General features: G+C 38.7%; 1 protein-coding gene and 1 non-coding gene across 3 annotated transcripts in view; both read right to left on the bottom strand.

Moving 5' to 3' along the window:
* Window positions 1–22,334, bottom strand: part of FBXO16 (F-box protein 16) — a 43,166-nt gene that overhangs the window by 9,750 nt on the left and 11,082 nt on the right. For both annotated transcript variants that reach the window (XM_037150463.2, XM_053658738.1), the window contains exons 3-7: window positions 21,223–21,258; window positions 11,829–12,035; window positions 7,932–8,096; window positions 2,640–2,872; window positions 626–728 (exon numbers count right to left, since the gene is read on the bottom strand). In XM_037150463.2, the coding sequence (XP_037006358.2) occupies window positions 626–728; window positions 2,640–2,872; window positions 7,932–8,096; window positions 11,829–12,035; window positions 21,223–21,258 (744 nt within the window). The remainder of the gene's footprint in view (window positions 1–625; window positions 729–2,639; window positions 2,873–7,931; window positions 8,097–11,828; window positions 12,036–21,222; window positions 21,259–22,334) is intronic.
* Window positions 4,828–4,934, bottom strand: LOC119053032 (U6 spliceosomal RNA). Its single transcript, XR_005083228.2, has one exon. It is a non-coding gene; the product is annotated as a U6 spliceosomal RNA (small nuclear RNA).

The raw sequence follows: 22,334 nt of genomic DNA, 5'->3' as shown, positions 1-22,334 counted from the left end.
GACTCATATATGCTAAGGGGATCCACAGGGGGTATAGAACCACAGTTTGGAAAACTGCTATGAGATGATAATGCTTCTTAGACACAATTACTGACTTTATTAGGCAGTCAATTAGCTGTTTTTTTCATCAGGGAAAGAAAAGTTCTGAATTCACTTTTTCTGAAGTTACTTGAAATGCACTTTTATAATCATACTCCACTGGTAGCAGGAAAGCTATAGAAAGCATCCCTTTTTCTTAGGTCAGTGGAACCATCACTCTATAGGTAAGGAATTTCTGTAGAGAAAGTTCTAGAACTCTCCCCACCAAACCGCACAAAGGACTCAGCAGAAGAAAGAACCAGGTGATAATAATGCTCCCTTTACATCATATGGTTCTCAAAGCAGATTCATACACATCAGTTCATCTAGTCATTTTTTAAAAAGCAGATGAGGGAATGGGGGCTCAGAGAGATTAAATAAAGGCTGCCTTCAAGGTTACATAGCTTGTCAGTTTCAGAGACCACAATTTAAATCACCACTTAATGATTCTGATTAAAAACAACAAATTCAGTTTCGCAGACAGGATTAGACACCCAGAGATTTTCATTAACATTATCGTTGGGAATCCTTCTAAAGCAATACTCACCAGTGACTGTGCTTTTCTTAGCTTAGATCTGTCTTGCAATTTATTTTTCTTATCATGTGTCTGCCGGCTGGAATCTGGGGTCATTTCATGCCTTTTCTTCCTTCTGTAAGTTGGAAAGCATTGGAAAAATTACCAATATTCATTTTAAAACTTTGCCCATTTGATTTTGTTGCTCCTATGATTTAAAAGATTTTCTTTACTCAACTGGAAACAAGCTAAGTGTTTATCAATAGCAACCCGGCTGAATAAACCCTGGCACATCCACACAGTGGGTGTTCTAAGATGTGCGAGGAGAGGCAGAACGTTTCTCTATACAGTTGTGGGATGATTTCCAGGGTGTACTGTTACATAAAGAAAAGAAAAGTGGATAAAGCAGTGCATATTATATGCTACCATTTACTTTAAAAAGGATGTGTATGTATGTACTTGTTTGTTTTTTCAAATGGAAGGATTACACCATAACACTCTGAAAAACAGGATTCCCGTGGGACCCAACAAGGCAACAGTATGGATGGGTCCACCCGCTTCTCCACACCTGGGATCTGCCCATGGCTGTTGGTGCACCTGGGTCATGTGCCCAGGTCGGTCTGGTTAATCTTTCCTGCCCAACCCCACTCTGCTGCTGGCTCTGCCCCTGTTACCGGTTTGGCTGAAGGGTTCGTTGTTGTCAGACTTCCATATAGTTCAATTTTCTGTGGTTTGGCTGCGTTTTTGTTGCTAAAACTTTGTTGTTTTTAAACTTGGTTGTGCAAGAAGGCTCATTGCTTCCACCTATGCTTCCATCTTGGCAGAAGTCTCTGAGTATACCTTTTAAACACTTTTTGCACACTTCCATGTGGTTTTAACTTTAGAACCACGTGACCTGCCCCCAGTGAAGGAGGTGTTCACCTACCCACATAACTTCTGAACACGGTATTATGAGCATGTATGCTCAGACTGAAGGCAAAGAGAACCATGAGCAAATACTGAATTCTAGTCTGTAAATTTGTTTTAATAATGGTATGATATATTCCTCTGTGTATTGATATATTATGTGATCTATAATACAATTTTTATATAAAATTTTATATGTACCTAGAACACATATCAAAATTATCTGTGCATATACAGTTGACTCTTGAACAACATGGGTTTGAACTGCGGGGGTCCACTGGTATGTGGACTTGTTTTCAGTAAATACAGTCAGCGCTTGGTATCCACGGGTTTCCCACTCATGGACCCAACCACCCGCACACTGAGAACAGTATTTTCGCATTCCCAACCACAGGGGGAAAACACTGTTTTCGATCCACAGCTGGTTGAATTCATGGATGTGAAGGGCCCGCTGAAGTTAATTTTTTGAGGGGTCAAAACTTACACAGTATGTAGATTTGAACTGCATGGAGGTTGGTGCCCCTACAACTGGAATTGTTTAAGGGTGAACTGTATGATGTATAACATATAATCCACATATAGTAAACAATAAATAGATGAGAGCCAGGTTTCTCAGTCAGGGCAGGGAGGCACAAATGTGGAAAAAGGAAAAGACTAGAATAAACCCTATGGTGCTAGATTAAAATTTGAAGTGTTAAAATACTTTTAAAAGCTCTGGCTGGGTAGTTTAGTTGATTAGAGTGTTGTCCCCAATACATCGAGGTTGCAGGTTCGATCCCGGGTCAGGGCATACACAGCAGTCAACCAGTGAATGCAAAAATAAGTGGAAAAACAAATCGATGTCTCTCTTTCTCTGTCTCTTCCCCCCTTCCTCTCTCTCAAATCAATAAAACATTTTTTAATATTAAAATAAGCTGTAATGTTAATTCATTACAGCTATAAAATACAGACAAATCCTAATGAGCAGGGCTAATTTACCAATAACAAACAGTTCCTTTACTTTTCTACTACTTTTTAATTCTATGTTTGGAAAAGCACTTGCATTTTCATAGTAAGTTCTACTTTCATTGCTTCATATGTTGAAGTGCCAGCAATTTTTTTCTAAAAGCAAACGAATGAAGAAAGGCACAGAGCTTCTCACCCTCTCCAAATCTGCTCGATGGGGTCACAATTGTCCAGGTAATTGAAGCGAATGATATCAGTCGGATGCTTGTCAGAGGATCGCCAGGGTGGCAGTTCTTTCTCCCCCGGGCGACTCTTCTTTCTCAAAGAGGAAGAAGGTCGGAAGGCTGGTGAAGGAGACTGCTTTCCCTCTGGAGAGCTGCCTGCAACTGGCTGAACATCAGCAATCACAAATCCACCTTTCGGAGGGGTCTAGAGGAAGAAAATGGATTATTTCTGTTCTCAACACACTGTCATAAACAGCAACAACAAAACAAAGACTACCATCATCAGCATCACCACGAGGGCACTGGTAATGGTGACAATGATCACAGCAGCCATCAACCTGGGAGCCCTTGCTGTGTATGTGCCAATCACTGACTGTCTCAGGAAGCTTCCATGCATTATTGGATTCAGCCTTCACAGTAACTTGAGAGGTAATTACTGCTCCCATTTTAAAGAAGAGGAGACTGACCCTGGCTGGGTTGCTGGGTGGGTTGAAGTATCATCCCATATACCAAAAGGTCGTGAGTTCGATCCCCAGTCAGGGTGCTTGCAGTAGGCAACTGATTGACGTTTCTTTCACTCTCTCCCCACCCCCTCCTTTCTCTCCAAAATCAATAAATGTATCCTCAGATGAGGATTAAAAAATAATAAAAATAAAGAAGAGGAAACTGAACATAGGATAAACCAATCAATTGGCTCAATTCTACATAATTACAAGACACAGAGTCAGAATTTGAACCTAGGACTGCCTTGCTTCAAATCCACACACTGAACCTCTCTATCCTCTGCTGCTACCTCCTCTACTGCATCATTTACAGTTTTTCCACAACCGCAAATAATTTATCCATACAAACGTATACATTCAAAAAAAGTACTGCAGCCCTAATTACCTATAACTCATATGGACAACTTTTTATATAGGGGTAGTCTACAGATTGTATCAACTGTCAAAACCTCATCCGCTCACCCCAAATACTTTTGCTTTAATTTCCCAAATTGAAAGTCTATTTTCGTGTGTGTGAAATTCATAAGGTTTTTATGTGGTTGTAGCCTAAGGGAAGTGGTACTGGTATGTTGAGAAGCCATTAAAAGCTTACTTTCTGTTCTTTAAGAGATTAGGGAAGCTTTGCTTGGTGAATTGGTTTGCTCGAATTGCTTGTGAAAATTAAGAAATTCCCCAGGCCCTCCAAGCAGAATCGGTTAGTTTCTTATCCTTGTTTCAACGGCGCTTTGTGTATATTTCTATTACAGCAGAGTGCTTAGTACTCATTCACTTGTCTGTGTCCTAGGCCACTACCCTCAAAAGCACGGTTAGGATCACTGCAGTCACAGCATGTAGCACAGAACAGTTTTAGAAATATCGAGTCAGTCAGTGGATAATTGTAATCTGGCAGATGAAGAAGACAGTTAATATTTATATAAGCGATAGCTCATTATTGGTTTACTATTCAATAGTATCTGCAGGTCTCATTTAGAATAGACATTCATTTCATTTCTCTGAGCTTATGCTGCATGAAATCTGTCTGCTTTTGCTGGTGGAAGTCTAGTTTAATGCTACTGGGGTCCTGGCTGGGTGGTTTGGCCAGGTGGGTCAGTCGGTTGGAACGTCGTCCCGTGCACCAAAAGGCTGTGGGTGTGACCCCCGGTTGAGGCAGACGCCTCGGTTGTTGGTTTCATCTCCGGTCAGGGTGCCTGTGGGAGGCAACCAACTGATGTTTCTCTCTCACATCCATGTCTCTCTCTTTCCCTTCCTCTCTCTCTAAAATCAGTAAATATATCCTCACATGAGGATTTTTAAAAAGTATAAAAAATACTACTGGGAACAAATAATACATGATAATAAAAGTCAATTTCAGGGGGAAAACTTCAGGGATTAATGATAGTAATTACATATAAATAAACATCATTATTTCAAAAAAATACAAAATGCTTTTGGATTTACAAATATACAGTTATTTACAAATATGGCATTTAACGTAATAGGTAATAATGAAAACTGTGATAACTCTTCTGTGTTAAGTAAACAAAATTCTTGTTCACTTAGTATTTTTGAGGATTTTTAAAGTCACGAATGTATGCTGATTTTTTTGTTAAGTACTTTTGTTTGCCTGTACTGAAATTTTCACAAATCTTATCTTTTTTGTTCTGTGATCTACACTGATTGATTTTTTTAACGCTTTACAAATTTGCATGTCATCTTTGCACAGAGGTCGTGCTAATAATCTCTGCACCGTTCCAAGTTCAGTTCATGTGCTGCCAAAATGAGCACAGCTGACTTTTGAACATCGTGCCAACCTTACTCTCCTGGGATACATCCCATCTGGTCATCTCGTATCATATGTTTCTGGATTTAACTGGCTAATATTTAAAAAATTTTATGTCTGTGTTCATGAGGGATATTGATCTGTGGTTTTGGTTTGTTTTCTCGTAAAATTTTTATCTTCCTTTATTTTCTGAAAGAGTTTATTTATATAAAATAAAACTGGCATCTCTTCCTTAAATGTGGGATAAAATTCACCAATGAAGCTATCAGGGTCTGAAGTTTTGTCAAAAGTTTTAAAATTAGGAATTCAATTTTTAATTGAGAAAGATATGTTCACGTTTTCTATTTCTTATTGAGACTTTCAGTAATTTGCAGTTTCCAAGGACTGTCATCTAAGCTGTTGAATGTAAGGGCATGGAATTGTCCATGACACTCTTTCATTATCCTTTTAATATCTGCAGGATCTGTAGTGATGCCTCCCTCTTTCAGCCGTTACTAGTCATTTATGCGTTCTCTCTTTTTTCCTTGGTTAGTCTAGCTAGAAATTTATGGATTTTACTTATGTTTTCAAAGAAGCAGCTCTGGTTTCATTGACTTTTCTCTGTGATTTTTCTGTTTTCAATTTCACTGCTCTCAGCTCTTTATTATTTCTTCCTTCTATCCACTTTGGGTTTAACTTACTCTTCTTTTTCTGGATGAAGTCTTTTTGAAATTATCTTTCTTGGAGCAGACGGGGTGGCCTTAGAGACCGTTATAAAGATCATTCTAGTCCAGTCCTCTCACTTTAAGGTTGGGGTGACTCGTATTAACCACTATCATCTGTTTTAAAAATGTTTTCATGCCAGGTACAAAGTACTGGGGGTAGGAGATGTGACGGTGCCTGAGGGGAGGTAAACTGTGCTCCCCTCTCGAGTTTGCCCGGGTGCAGCACCACTGAACACTCTCCCGGGCGTTACTGATACACCATCGTTCAAGTGCAGCGAGACAGCTGCCTGTAAAACCACAGTCAGACAACTTTACTAATGCTCATCAGGTGGCTTTGTAACTTGAGTCTTCCTGACTAAGAAATAGAATTATTAGTTGATTTTATTAACCTTTGTCTTTCTAATTTAGGTTTGTTTCTTTAACAGAGAAACTCAAGTTTAATACAACAAAGTAGTACCCTCAGAAATACAATATTAAGCAAAGAGGTGAACATTTTCTTTCTTTTTTAAAAAATATTTTATTTATTTATTTTTAGAGAAAGGGGAAGGGAAGGAGAAAGAGAGGGAGAGAAACATCAATGTGTGGGTGCCTCTCATGTGTCCCCTGAGGACCTGGTCTGCAACCCAGGCATGTGCCCTGACTGGGAATTGAACTGGTGACCCTTTGCTCCATAGGCCCATGCTCAATCCACTGAGCTACACCAGCCAGGGCAGAAAAACTTAAGTTTAATACAACAAAGTAGTCCGTTCAGAAATATAATATTAAGCAAAGAGGTGAACATTTTCATGCCTTAGAACTAGTCATTAGTTTAAATATAGCTATGCGGAAATGTTTTTTTAAAAAACAGTTATTGCTGAAGACAAAGCCCTGAAATCAATTTTATATAGAATACTCAAAACCTCTTTTCATTCTACAGGTGGGCCAATCAACCACCTTCCTCTCCTCTGCCCCAGAATAGCTCAAGCTTCAGGTACTGAATGCCATTCCTTGCCCACAACTGAGAATGAAATTCAGGAAAAGTCTTATGAGAAATGATGTCATAGCTATGGTAATTTTGACACTAACTTTTCCACCACTGCCATTTAAAATGTTTTTAAAGAAATCCTCATGGAGCACACTAATTGCTGAAATCAGAGAGACTAGTTTTATTATTGCAATCGTAACAATATTAGTTATGCATATTTTATTACTATATTAAATGTAGATGGATTCTACTTTCAGAAAACACAATAAAACTAACCTAACTGAGCAGTTGAGAAAATGACTATTCATATTTCAAGAGGATTCTTCAATTTTAAAAGAATTCACTGCAGCTTTTTCATAGAATACGATACCCCTGTGGTTTTAAAAATCATTTAAAAACTTAATTTACACATAATTTTTCAGGAACTCATTTACTGTACAAAATGATGCACAACTCTGCATATGTACAGACCATGCCATAAATAAAAGGCTCGTAACAATTTCCCATAAGCTACCTAATTAACTATGACTATAAGAATAAGTATAAACATTGGTTATAATGTATAGAAAGCCACCAGAAGAAATATTCTTGTATTATTTACTTTTTATGATTATATGTAACTGTCATCGGTAGTTTCTAGCTTTTTTGAAAACAAAAAGATTTACTTATTTTTAGAGAGGGGAAGGGAGGGAGAAAGAGAGGGAGAGAAACATCAACATGTGGTTGCCTCTTGCACGCCCCCAACTGGGGACCTGGCCCACAACCCAGGCACGTGCACTAGACAGGGAACTGAACCAGACACCGTTTGGTTCGCAGGCTGGCGCTCAATGCACTGAGCCACACCAGCCAGGGCTGGTGTGTAGCTTAAAAAGTACTTTAATATGCCCCTCATGCCCTTCCCTAATTTTAAATTTGTTGGAAAACCTTTTTTTATAAATGACACAAAAATAAACTTCAGCTGACCTGGAAGAATCACAGAAAATTTGAATTAGTAAAGTAGAATCTGATGATCCATACCTAACAAATACTGCCCATTCCCCATAAAGTCTCAGTGTCAGAACTGTCGGGGTATGAGTCAGGGGTATGGAAATCCAGGAGCTGGGCCGAGTGAGGGTGGAACGGGGCTGTGGGAGTGTCAGACCAGGGCTTTCAATGCACATGGATATCTTGAAAAGGGCTGTTAAGTTCTCAGAAAAGGAGACTTTGGAAGTCGTGGTATACTTGTTTTGAACCAATTCCCTTCTCCAAGTTTAAGTGTGTTCACTTAGCCTTAGTTCTAAGAATTGCTAAAGAGTGGATGTTTGTAAGTTTGTGGTTCTTCGCCCCAAACATACCTTAGGCTTGGTAATGTGAAGTTCTTTCACCCTTTGAATGTAGTGCTTCTTCCATATTCCCTGCTCAAAGGGAGTTGGAGAGAAATTGATGTACCAGTTAAACCGTAAACATTTGAGCATCCAGAGCTGATCCAGCTCAGTTAAGGTCTTCCAGTGCCAGCTCACCTGGGAAAACAACACAGTTGCAGGGGGAAAAGCTACTCAGTTTACATGTCCACTTTCACTGGGTTTTAAGCTGTCACCCTGGACCCTCGGTAACTTTTTTGATCCTTTCCTCCAATTCACAGCTTCAAGTTACCTTCTACCTGAAGTACTTCCTACCCATGCAGAATGATTTTCTTTAAATTCTAATGCAGTATTAGAATCCAAGGTAACATATATTTATTGAGCACCTCTTCACCATCCTCATAGCAAGCTAAGGAAGTAAATATAATTATCACTTATATTGCAAATGAGGAAACTGAGGCTCTGATAGACTTTGGAATTTCCTAAGGGTTCCTGAAATTCAAATGTAAGTTATATGAGGGTTATAGAAACTCAGGTCTACACAGTGTTCACTCTTTTCATGGTATGCGTCTATTTTCTCTCCACTCTTACGATTAAACTAAATATAAATTTTATAAACAGAACACAAATACTGATACTATATGGTATGTCCTACATAGCCTTTAAGATTCTGCAGAGCACAAAGTACTTGTCCTTTACATTCCATTTCCATAGCATCATGGTCACTCTTGCACATCCAGCTTGTAGTGGAAGTGACTCTATTGTGTGTGGCAGCATTTACAATAATTTATTCCAGATTTTTAGTATGTCTTCCTGGAAACTAAGATCAAGTTCATATATAAAGTTGAAACCAGGGGGTCTGTGTCTTAGCTGTAAGAATTGCAAAGATGACTATTAATCTTCAAACCCAAATTTCAGCCTCAGAAATCTAGCCTCTCTTTCATGATTAACTGATTAATACTTTTGAACACCAAAAAATATATAAATAACAGAACACTCTAAAATGGACCTTGCCATCCATACATCCATTTATCTATCACTGCTCTTCCTCCCTCCTTCCATCTACCATGGATGGAGTCCCTACTAGGTCTAGCACTGTTTTCTGTGCAGAGCATGATACATGCAGGAGGGAGGAGGGCACAATCAGAAGAAATAAGAGGTTCAGGGCTGAAAGGGGAAAAAGGGTTAGAGAATTTGCTAGAGCCCCAGGCAGGAACAAACATCTCATGTGCTTTGTCCAATCCAGAATGAGCACCCGCCTTAATCTCTGTGTTAACTAACTCCAAATTCAATGAAAACTTGAGGTTTGGGAGGGAGGGGATGGAGAGAAAAGTTTCTGAATTCTCACTCATTTCCTTTTTCTCTTCCAATCTCCCTTAGACCTGGGTGTGTTTAAACTGGGCTTTCCACCCGCCAGGGTAGATAAGGTTTTTGTTTTTGTTTTTGTTTTTGGTGTTTTTGTTTGCTTGTTTGTTTAAGGTAGAGGAATGAGGAGAATTGAAGGGTAGATAGAAGCTTTCACATCTATAAATGCCTCCCACCCCATATCTTTTGAAACAGCTCTAAGCTCATTTCAGTGCAATGAATTTATTGTTTGCTTGAATCTGGATGAAGAAGAACCATCTGTGTCTTTCTCACAGTCAGTACTGGGAATAAATATGACGCCGGAATTTTGCAAGATTGACATATGGTGCCCATAAATGACAGTAACAGCTATTTTAATGTTTCCCCTGAATGATGCCATTTTCATGTGGGAAGCTTGGAAACTTCTGAGAAGTTTAAAGAAAAAAAATACACATAACCCCATCAATCGAAGATGACCATCGTTAACAATCTGGCAGAGCTCTTTTCTTTGTCTCTCCTTTCCTGTTTTCTTCCTTCCTTTCTTTCTGGCACGTATGAATCAAAATTGGTAAAGTCTGTATACAATTTAAAGTCATGCTTTCTTCATGTCACATATCGTAAGTATATTTTTCTTCCAAATCATGTTTTCTAATAGGTGCATAGTCATTCATCATATGACTATGTAATGCTGTCATATTACTGGACACTTAGAATGCTATGCTCTTTTTATTTTTAATTTTAAAGAGAAAGAAAATGACAGAGAGAGAGAGTGCAATAGTAATTTGCTGTTTCACTTATTGATGCAATCATTGGTTGCTTCTTTTATGTGCCCCGAGCAGAGATAGAACCCGCACCTTGCTGTATGGGGAGGGCACTCTAACCAACTGAGCTACCTGAACAGGGCCTGCCATGCTGTTTCATTTCTAGAATAAGTAATAAGTGTACATTAATACCAAATTCAAAGCCACAAAGGGGCACACAGTAAAAAAGAAGTCTCTCTGCCACCGCTGTCCTCCACTTACTCATCTTCCTCCCTGGTTACGACCACTGCTACCAGCTTCTGGGTGTCATTCCAGACACGTGCCAGGCCTACATTAACAAGTAGGTATGTATCCTTTTATCTTTCCCAAGTGGTAGGATGATCCCGCACCTTTGCCTTTGTCACTGATGATATATTTTGGAGATTGTTGCAATTTATTTAACCAGTCTCTTAATGGTGGACATTTGCACTGTTTCCAAACTTCTGCAATTACAAAAAAAGGCTGCAATATTCTTACACAGATATAATTTTGCTTTGCTTGAAGTACACCCATCAGACAAATTCCAACATGTGCAATTGATAGGTCAAAGGGAATATTTATTAAAAAATTTAATACTCCCAAGCCCTGGCTGGCGTAGCTCAGTAGATTAAAAGTGGGCTGCGAACTAAAGGATTCAATTCCTGACTGGGAATTGAACCAGCAACCCCTTGGTTCGCAGGCTGGTAGGTACTCAATCCACTGAGCCACACCAGCCAGGACAATAAAGCAAGAATTTAAACTGTGTATTTTCTTTTACGGTTTCTGGGTTTTAGGAAATACTCACCAAGTCCTCCCTTCCTATGTTTTCTTTGAGTACTTTAATGAAATCCTTTGAGTTCATGTAATCTTTTATCCTACTAGAGATTTTTTCCAGACAGCTACCCAATTTTCCCAGCACCATTTATTAAGTAATTCATCTTTTTTACTGAATTCATTTTCTTCATTTAAAAAATGAAAGTTAACATTTTGCACATGTATGAATGCATGCTAAGAGGTAAATTCTGGTGTTATGAGACTCTATGAAAAGACTCAACAAAATGACTACCAGTTTTATACCTTAAGTAATTTAACTACACTTTAATACACCATGGAATTACTCGTAAGAAAATAATGGTCAGACCCCTTTCCAAATCCGTGAGCACATCTGCACACTCTGAACTCTTTTGGTCTCATATTCTTTTGTACATCACATTAACACCTTATTTTGAGCTTTTCTATATAGAGATGGTCGCACTGTACCATTTAGGATTTTATTGTAGTTCCATGTCGTGCAATATAGGATTATTCTGCTGATGAACCGTTTCTTCTACAGGTTTCTGTCTGTCTCACCAACTAGCTAATTTTTTTTCTGTGAACATTAGTGATGCTTTATACTGTTTTCCCCTTTTGAACACTAAATACAAAGTCAGACACAAAGGAGACAGTCGTGAATCATAACTCTACGGACTAAACCTGCTGACCATCTATCTCATCTATTTCTTGGTTTTGTGCCCAGTTAAGTCCTCACCAGTTGTTGTCCATGAGCCCTGCAACTTGAAATGAAATGTCAAATAGCAAAACCAGTTTTACCACAGACTAACTGATAGCAACAAGAGTTAAGTTCTTAAGGCATCTCATCAACGTTATATTGAAACAAAGTTAAACAAAGCGATGCTATCTGAGGACCTGCTATGTGCATGTTTTTCCTAAGTTCCAGAGTTTCAAGGCTGGTCTCACAAAATGCCCTACACTGCTTCTTTGCCTTTACCTGTGCACAACGGCAAAGGCTTCGGGGGTCCAGGAAGGAAAAGATGTATAAGGATAACACCCTCGGAAGCTTGGTAGTAAAATCCAGCGCTTCTGCTGGAATTTTTTCCTGAAGCTTTCGACAGCAGAACTTTTGCTGTGACAGGGAGCAGCGTTCGAACAGGCCTGTCAGGATTCTTCTCCTTTGAGAGTCTGTCCATTTGTCAAACTGGAAAAAAAAAAAAGACAAAAGAAAACTAAAAGCTCCAGATTTAATCTGATACTAGAGATTCGTTACCAAGAAGAGATAAAAGTGGTGCAGAAAGTGAGTCGTGTGATTTATTTCCTGATGAATGCCATGTACTTCTTTCCCTAATTAGTGAATTCCCTGTTTTGCCACCTACATGCCCTTTCTCACATGTATATGCGTGAACCTGAGCACGATCTGAGCATGCGCAGAGTGCACTTGCAGCTAATTAGAAGTGAGTTGGGAGCTGGCCATATCATAAACTGAGAGAACACCGATTTATAAAATACAACATCAAAAGAAGGTGCCCGGGCAGCTTCTCTCCTCTCCTTAGTTGGGTACTAGCTCAAAGACCAGAAATAAACCTTTGTGCTCACAGCTGGAAGTGCAGTATTATCTACAAATATCCCTGAGAAGGAGCGTGGGTTGGGTCCAAATCCCACTAATTTGTAAATGATTGATGTGATTGGAGACAAAGTATCAACAGGAAGACGTGGATACAAAGAATTTCAGAGACAAGAAGGGGATGCCAAAGTAATCCAGAGCCCACCAAGCTTTAGTTACTTCTCAATTTCCCCCAGAGATAACCTCAGTCAGCCCCAAGATCGGTGGCTGATCAAGAACTTGAGGGTTAGCTAAACCCCAAAGAAATGCTCTATGGGAACACCTACCAGCTGAATAAGACACTTGACTGGAATCTAAATCTCTCTTACATTCTTTTGTCTGTTGGAGAAAATAGGGAAGTTTGGGGCTACTTGTATTTTGTATACTATTGCATTTCACATATAGATATTTATTAGTTATTATAAAGGAATCAGAATTTTACAATGGACTCTAGTTACACACTGACTACATAAAAAGGCATATAAAGCAAAAATGTATTTTGTACAAGCCTGAGAGTCAACTTCATTAAAGTCATACAATGTATTTTTTTAATTAGTAGGAATTCTTCTTAATTAAAACTATTTACTATTATATATCTATTTGATGACCCACAAATCTCACTCGGAAGACTATAATTTAAGAGGGAAAAAACTTTAAAATGAATAAAAATACCAAAAAAAATTTTAACTTACAAATAAGTGAATAAAATGTATTCCTGTGTAAATGTTTCCTGGTTTGTGCTATCCCTATTTCGGTACAATCCTTACCTCCAACTTCTTTCCTTTCGGGATGGATTATTGGAATGAATAGAGAGAAGCCAGAATAGAACGTCTAAGATCAGGGAAGGAACAGGCCCAAGAGGATGCAGTGATCTATGAAAGACAGAGCCAAGGGGAGGAGACAGAAGAGCTTCCGGGTTTTGGCTTATGGGGAGTTTGGGTGTTCAGGCCGTCATTGCCTGGGTAGCAGTTACAGTGTCTGAGAGAACTGGGAATAAAGGAAGGAGATCTGAGAAGCATTAAAAGTCTTGAACTAGATCCTCTGCAATATTTTCCTTTGAGAAACAAAATGAAAATTGAAATTTATTTTTTAAATCATTTTAAGGCAATGCTATGTGGCTCTGTAGACACTGAACTTCATAGGGACACAGGATAATTATGGTTACAAAACAATTTTCCTGAGATATTATTATGACTGCGAGAAATTAGAAATCACCGAGAATGCCTAACATCAGGGGATGAGCTAAGCAAACTAACGGACCAAAAGGAGAAAAGAAGAGCGGTGTTACGTGGATTTGGGAATGAGACCATTATTTCTAATGCTCATTAGAAATAAATGACTAAATCCCAATTCACCCACTAACAACCTCTCTCAGTCTCAATTTCCTCATTTATACATTAAGAATAATTATATTGCAGGGTTGTTGTGAGGAGTAAATAAATAATATATGTGTCAAATTTCTGATAGAGTGCCTGACTCATTGTGGACAAGTCAGCTCTTATAATAAACTATCATAGTGAATTTAAAAATAGTAAGTATGAAGGTTAAATCAATATGAAATGAAAATATATGTAAACAATTAAATACAAAAGCGTAAAATTACCAAGTTTGTACATTGACAAGAATGGAAACTACCTCAAGAAAGGCTGAGATTTTCTTAGCTACTTTCACTGATGTCCAGCAAAAGAGCATGGGCTCAACCTGAAGGAGTGATTTTAAGTGAATAGAAAGGAACATTGGGGTTATAAAATACTGAAGAAATCTGTAAGAGAAAACATAAAACGTTTTTCTTTAGAAGCTAAAAGGCAATTACATGGGTTTCCCCTTTCCCTGATGACAATGGTCCGAGGTCATTTAAATTTGGCTTTCACAGGTGTTCTTTACCTCAAGGAATTTTCCTTTCTAACTGTGTTTAGATAGAAAATGAATTTGCATTCCTTGAACTCCTACCAACTGAAAGTGATGACTCAGAATAATACTTAACAGTCGGGGAAAACCCCCTTTGACATTTGAAAGGTACTAGGAATAATCCAAAAAGAAAATAATCCACGAAAGATTTAACTGTCCAGGAATTCGATAATCTCTCACAGCTTTGCATCACCTCTCAAGGAGAAATACCTGTAACATAGTCATAGATCCAGTGTGTGAAACTGGGGAGCAGCTAGGGCCATTTTCCTACCCTGGTATCGTTTACTGTACCTCACTTCACAGTTCATTTCTTACATTATGGTATGTTATGTTACATTAAATCATATTTATAATTATATTTTATCATTATTTTAATGCCTGCTTAAAGGGCTTTCTTGACTCAACAGAACTGTGAAAATCCTACTTTCAGGGTAGTTGAAATAGTAGTACGAGATTCTTGCTGCAGTCTCAGTAAGTGAGGGCAGTTGCTGGAGATGATGGTCCATTTATCTCACACTGAATGGCAAGGCAAAGTTCACGGGGAGGGGGGGACAAGATAAAGAGGGAGGTTTGTTAATTTTTGCTTATTATTTTATCTTACTCTGATTGGGTTTGAGTCCTATTGTCAAAAACTTAATATCACAATTATAGCATGAATACATTTGTGTTTTAAAAGTTTCAAAAATGTATGAATATAATCAGCCCTGGCTGGCATAGCTCAGTGGATTGAGCATGGGCCTGTGAACCACACGATTGCGGTTTGATTCCCAGTCAGGGCACATGCCTGGGTTGCAGGCCAGTTCCCAACAAGGGACTCACGAGAGGCAACCACACATTGATGTTTCTTTCCTTCTCTCCTTCCCTTCCTCTCTAAAGATAAATAAATAAATAAATCTTTAAAAAATGTATGAATATAATCAAACATGCACATCCTCTCTAACTGCTCCTCCCCATCAAATATAACTCCATTCCCCAGAAATAAGCACAGTTCACAGTTTGATGTTCGCGAATTTCTATGCACTGACATACACACATGCGCAGACATGTGCAGAGTGCATTAGAACAGCAATGGGGAAGCAGTTAGATAAGTTAGAGTATACCTATTCTGTAGAATACTACACAGTTTTAAAGGCAAGATACAGTCATAAATATCCTGATATCTAATGAACTCCAGATCATATTATTTTCTCATTCATTCTTGGTAAGATGAATACATGATGATCTATTTACTTATTTTACTGCCAATACCATTTAGGTTATTTCTGATACAAAAACAGAACAGAACAGAACCCTGCAATATCCCAAAACATGCCTTCTCATGACCCGTATGAACATTTCTCTAGACAGAAAAATGGAAGTGGAATTGCGGGTTCAAAGGATATTTGTATTTAGAAATGCAATAGAGCCTGTCAAACTGTCTCTTAAGTGTCTTTACCATTTTTATTCCCTCCAGTTGTGTGTACCCAGTTGTATGTGCACACCCCCCTATTTACCACTGAACCTTACTTTGGAGATTATCTGTCTCTTTAATTTCTGCCACAAGGATAAATTGGGAATCTCATGGTTTAATTTGTATTTCCCTAATTTTAGTGAAATAGAGCATCTTTCATATGTTTATTGGCCATATGTGTATTTTTGTATATTTCTCATTCTTTTATTGGCCCACTATTCTGTATGGGTATTTGCATTTTTCTTATTGATCCTGAGGAACTCTGTATCTCCTAGATATTAATCTTTATCTAGCATGCAATTTACAAAGTATTTTTCCATTTCTCTTTCTTTAAATCTAAAAAGGCAAAAGAAAAAAAAAGGAAGTCCAAGCTATGGGGTGGAGGTCTAGGGATGGGTTAATTTCATCTCTGTCATCACCACTGAGGACCAAATTCTTCTCTCCTCCAGGTCTGTGACGGTCTCAGCTGTGTCGGGTGGCTTCCTCCTGGTGAGATAACAGCTGCAGGACCATGGGTCTCCAACTGGCAGGGAGCAAATGCCACACTTTTCCTGCTCCTTCCTTTTAGAACAGAGGGAACGGCACTCAGCACTCACCAAGGCAGGAGCTGAGGGCTCTGAATGGAAGGTCCTGGAACAGAATTCCATTTTCCAGCTTCCTCTGCATCTAGGAGCAGGCCTGCACAGGTTTCTTTCAGGACAGTCATCTCCAGATTGGGAGGGATGGGTGAGTGCCATAGGCCAGGAGTGCTTGGAAGCATGCCACAGCCTCCAGCGTTCCTTGGGCAGGTGATGCCACCTCTCTGAGGTTTGGTTTGGGCAACTCTAAAATGGGGGTCAGTAAAATACCTCCCAGGCTCCCTGAGATCTACCAGGTGCTCTGCTCCTGGGTCCTCTCCATTTAAATCTTCATTTCCTCTCATAAGGGCAACCCTAGGAAGTAGCACTGTTGGTATTCTTGTTAAAAGGTAAACAGAGGCCCATTAAATTTTTTTTCAAGAGTTTATTTGAGCATACAGCAATTAAAACTGGGCAACAGCCTCTCTTTTGAATTTTAATTGTTATTATGTTTGTTTCCAGCAAGTTAAAAGGAACACCATCTACTTTTTTCAAATTCTTTATAATATTACTGTTATTCCTGTTAACAACATAGAAGCTAGGGAAAATGTGAGATGCTTTCAGGTAAAATACTACAGTAGGCCATCCTCTCTAGCAGACTGAATAGCAGAGGTTTGGGATAAGGGAGCAAGTATTCGGGCGGAACTGAAAAAGTAGAAGACCTTTTCGGTTTCTTTGTTATTTTGTTTGCTACTGTTCAGAACATCAGACAGGACCATGTGCAAATGTACAAACAAAAATGACATCCTACGGTCAAACAGAAGATGCTTTGGGATTGTCTATCTTAAATAGGCTTCCTATTACATCATACCTTACAATGTCCAAATTGTTTTTTAAAATGACTTTACTCCTAATACTAGATCAAGTTTTAAAACCAATACTTGAAATACAGTGAAAATCCCATGGAATTTACTTAGCAATCCCAAGGAATGCTAAAACAGAAAAATTGGTATCCTTATTTTTCCTTTCTTTTTTAGAAAATGTATATTTTTTTAGTGGGGTACTTTGGGCACTGAGGTTTGAATGGAAGAGCGAGGGTTTTTGCTCGGGAGATGGGAGGTAGGATCGTTAGTGCGTGACTGGCTCCAGAGGTTTTGTGTTAGGAAAAAGAAACCCAGGTCGGATTGATTATGAGTGGGGAATGAGAGCTCATTTCTGCTTCTTTTTTTCTCCTTCTTTATCTTAAAAAAAAACATGGGAGGATGTTAGGTTAGGGCACATGTCGGTACTGGTAGGAAGGATTCAGTGGAGAAAGAAATGTTGAAAATTAGGGAGATGGAAAATATATTTTTTTTCTGGAAAATGTATTTCTTATGTTAATCTCTTAGGTGTTTGTGAAACACACAAACAAAAAAGTCTACATGATCTAGGGGATTTCAAGAATAGGCTTGTTCTTGGGCAAAAGAGAAAAAGCAGCGAGTACCATTTATTCATTTACATAATATTTATTAAGTGCCTGGTGGTATCAAGAAATGTACAACAAAGAGCATGAAAGGACCATGTCTGCCCACTGCGGATAAGTCTAGTGAAGAAGATAATTAGTGATCTTTGAAAATGTATATTTCTACTAGTTATGGTAAAAAAAAGAATAATTAAAATGTTTGAAGACCTTATCCAGGGTAATATTTAAAATATGTAATAATTGGCAATGCTATTAATCAATCACACAGGCATAGCCTGCAGTCCTCCACTCTACCAGCTAAGCTACCGAAGGGCATGGTATAATGCCGTTAATCAATCAAAACAGAAGCCGATCAGTCACACCAAATAATAGCTGAACATTAGCTCTGGTTATATTTAAAGATTTCCATGGATAGTAAGTGGAATGATAGCTGATGCAAACATAGTCATTCTACATAGTCTCTTTTTAAGTTGCTGGTAAGAGATGCAAATCTATTTTAAAAATATATATAGCCCTGGCTACATAGCTTAGTTGGTTAGAGCACTGTCCTGATACGCCAAGGTTGTGGGTTCAATCCCCTGTCAGGATACATATAAGAATCAACCAGTGAATGCATAAATCATTGGAAAAACAAATTTCTCTCTCTCTTCCTTCCTGTCTCTAAAAATCAATAAAAAAATTTAAAAACATATATAGAAAAGTTTTAAAACATATATAGAATAAGTTTTTCTCATATATGAGAAAAACTCAGCTAGATTTGAAATTTTTTGGTATTTTTAGTAAATTTATTTTGTAAAGTTCATTATTATTTTGAATAGGTAATACTTTCACATGCGCAAAAGTATCAAAAGATAGGAAAAGCTATTCAGAAAAGACTCTCTTCCGCCCTGTGAGAGATTACAGTTCTCTGCCCTGGAGGAAACAAGCGGTGCCCCTCTTCTTGTGAATCCTTCCGGAGACAGCACTTATTTTTCTTAGGTTAATAAATGTTTTTATACTGAAGCTCATAGACCATCACAGAAAAGAACTGGTGACTAAGATAAACAGAAATAGTAAGAAATGGTGTTTTATGTTAGTCTTAGTGCAATGGACTGAATGTTTATGTCCCCCTGCAAATTCATATGTTAAAACTTAACCCCCAAGGTGATGGTATTGGGAGGTGATGAGGTCATGAGGGTGGAGCCCCCATGAACAGGGTTAGTGCCCTGGTAGGAGCCCCCTCACCCCTTCTGCCACATAAGGCTACAGTGAAAACACAGTCATCTTCCAACCAGAAATGGGATCCCACTAGACACCAAACCTACCAGTGCCTTGATCTTGGACTTCCTAGCTTTAGAACTGTGAGAAATACACTGTTGTTCATAAGCCTATGTCTTTTGTTATAGCAGCCTGAAGGCATTAAGACATTTGGGAAAATGAGTCGGTAACTCATAGGAAAGGAGTTATATCCTGGGTCAAACATGGTCCCATAGGGAAGAAGGCTCTGTGTGCCTTAAAGATGGAATATTTCAAATTTATGACATACATCAGGAGTTAAATAAACCCAAGTATAGTTTTTTAAAGGAATCCTCATTTATTTTTAAAATTGAGATATAATTCACATGCCATAACATTCAGCATGTTGAGTGTACAATTCAGTAGTTTTTAGTATATTCACGAGCTTTTGTAGCCATTGCTTTCTAATTCTAGAACACTTTCATTGCCCCAAAAAAGAAATTGTGTCAATTACAGTCAATCCCTCCTCCCCTTTTCCTCCAGCCCCTGGGAACCACTAATCGATTTTCTGTCAACATGGATTTGCCTACTCTGGACACTTCCTATAATTGGGATCATATACTATGGAGCCTCTGTATCTGGTTTCTCTTACTTAGCATACTATTTTCAAGGTTCATCCATGTTGTGCCATGAATCGGTCCTTCACTGCTATTTCTTACCCTTGTTTTTTAAAATTTTGGTAAAATACATAAAACACAAAATCTACCATTTTAACCATTCTTACGTGTAAAGTTGAGGGGCATTAAGTACATTCACATTGTTCTGCCACCATCACCACCACCCACCTGCAGAGCTTTTTCGTCTCGCAGTGAAACTCTGTGAACATTAAACAGTAACATCCCACCCTTTGGTCACCTCTATGGCACGTTCTGTCTCTATGAATCTGACTACTCTAGCTACTCAAATAAGTGGAATCATACAACATTTGTCCTTCTGTGTCTGGCTTGTTTCACTTAGCGCAATGCCTTCCAATTTCATGTTGTAGCTTGTATCAGAATTTCCTTCTTTTTAAAGGCTGAATGACAATCCATTGTATGGATTATACCACCTTTTGCTTATTCATTCATAAGTTGATGGATGTTTGGGTGTTTATACTTTTTGACCATTTTGAATAATGCTGCTACGAACATTTGTGTACAAGTTTTGCGTGACCATATGTTTTCAACTCTCCTGGGTGATAGAGACTATTAGATGGAACTGTAGAGTGATTTGACAAGTAATGAACATCGGCCAGAGGTGGACACTTTAATCCTGACACAAGGAAGGATAATGACCACCGGTACTCTGTGCCTCCTTTAAGGAAAGAGTAAGAAAGTCCTCATTTGTATAAAGGGTGGCTTTACCTTGTTAGATACGGTTGTTACTGTAACAATCTGAAGCGTATGTCTAATGGCGTGCATAATGCTAAGTAGCCATGGATGCACTGTGCTGTTAGTAAGCTATTGCCTCTCACATCCAAACTCACCTTCCTGTCTTCTACCTTGTGAGCATAGAAGGCTGAGTCTTTATAAACCGTATTTCCCCTTTGACAGCTGACTCCCTGTTAATGTTGCCAATGGAGAGGGTGGTACTAGAGGGAAACTGAGGTAGAAGAGCCTCACTCCTGTTTCCTTGCTGACCCTGGCAGCATCACCCTAACTCTTTTCCCATGGAGTAACGGTTGATTCCAGTGTCTAGTCTTTTCCGCACTCCCTCAGATGTGTAGGAATCAGCTGGCTGCTGTCTACTTTATTCCTCAGAGGTCTGGGCTCCCTCGCCGCCCAGGGCTGGTCCCAACTCCACTAGGTTCTTGCTCTAAGTTCCTGAGGTCTCGGCAAAGCTGGAAGCAGCCACTTCCTGCATTGCTATCTCCGTGGCACCGAGGTGCTCTCTTTTCTGTTTTCCAGTATTTGTTCAACCAGTGCTATTTATTCAATTTAATTGTGTCTGTTCAAATAACTGGTATATTTTCTGTTTTCCCGAGAACTCTAACTGATACAGAAAGTACCAAACTTCTCAGGCTATAAGCAATCATCACTGATTGCCTTACATCCAAACTGAATTCTTTGGACTCTATGGTAACATAATATAATACAGGAGTAAGTATATTTTATCTGCTTCAAATATAGAAGTGAGTATATTTTAAATGGTTACCCATTTTCCAAGCAGAGCTCTTCTTTCTTCAAATACCTGCAATAAAAGAGAATAATTTCATAATTCAAGGCTAAAAACACCTATTACAAGAAAGACATCATTAAAGTATTATCAATAAATAAGTAGTCTTTTCATTATGTCCACTGAGTATAAAAGGATTTATTTAATTCCTGAGGTACTTATTTTTAACTTGGGCAAGGTCTCTTTTCTCTCAGTTCCTGCATGTAGAATAATTTATCTTAAAGAAGTAATAATTTTTTAATCCTCACCCTAGGGTATGTTTATTGATTTTAGAGAGAGAGAGGGAGGAAGAGAGAGAGAAACACTGATGTGAGAGCAACACTGACTGGTTGCCTCCTATACACGCCCTGACAGGGGACTGAACCTGCAACCCACTGGTGTACAGGACAAGGCTCCAACTGAGCCACCCTGCCAGGGCAGAAGTGATGATGTTTTAAAGGCAAGAAATAAGGGAAGAATGAAATTCTAAAGTGAAATCAATTGTAGAATTTGAAATGAGGTGGAAAAACTGACAAAAAAAAAAAACAACAACAGGAAAATGGAGATCCTCCCTCCAAATATTTCAGTATTAATAGTTTCAGAAATTGTGAAGTTTATGAATGAGCAGCTCTCTTTTTTAATGGGTATGTTTTTTAAAGGTTTTATTTATTTACTTTTAGAAAGAGAGGAAAGGAGGGAGGAAGAGAGGGAGAGAAACATCATTGTTTCTGGAGTTGCTTCTCACGTGGCCCCCACTGGGGACCTGGCCTGTAACCCAGGTAACTCGGGCATGTGCCCTGACTGGGAATTGAACCAACAACCCTTTGGTTCACAGTCTGTGCTCAGTCCACTGAGCTACACTAGCCAGGACTGAGCAGCTGGTTTTATATTTCAGTACATACACATATCAGTGGCTATACATATTCTTATATGTTTATAGGCTCAGAAATGTTTATATGTATACCTCCAGACTTAAAACTCGGTGTTTATCTGTATAAGTTTGTTGTGATTTACTATTTAGAGCAGAATGTCTTATTCATCCTTCTGTCTCCAGTGTAGTCTCCAGTGTAGAGTGTCATACACAGTACGTCACAGGTACTCGTGTTTGCTGG

This window comes from Artibeus jamaicensis, unplaced genomic scaffold (genome assembly GCF_021234435.1).
Source record: "Artibeus jamaicensis isolate MK-2021 breed Jamaican fruit bat unplaced genomic scaffold, CSHL_Jam_final scaffold_537, whole genome shotgun sequence".
Classification (NCBI taxonomy): domain Eukaryota; kingdom Metazoa; phylum Chordata; class Mammalia; order Chiroptera; family Phyllostomidae; genus Artibeus; species Artibeus jamaicensis.
This window is presented reverse-complemented; position numbering and strand designations above follow the sequence as displayed.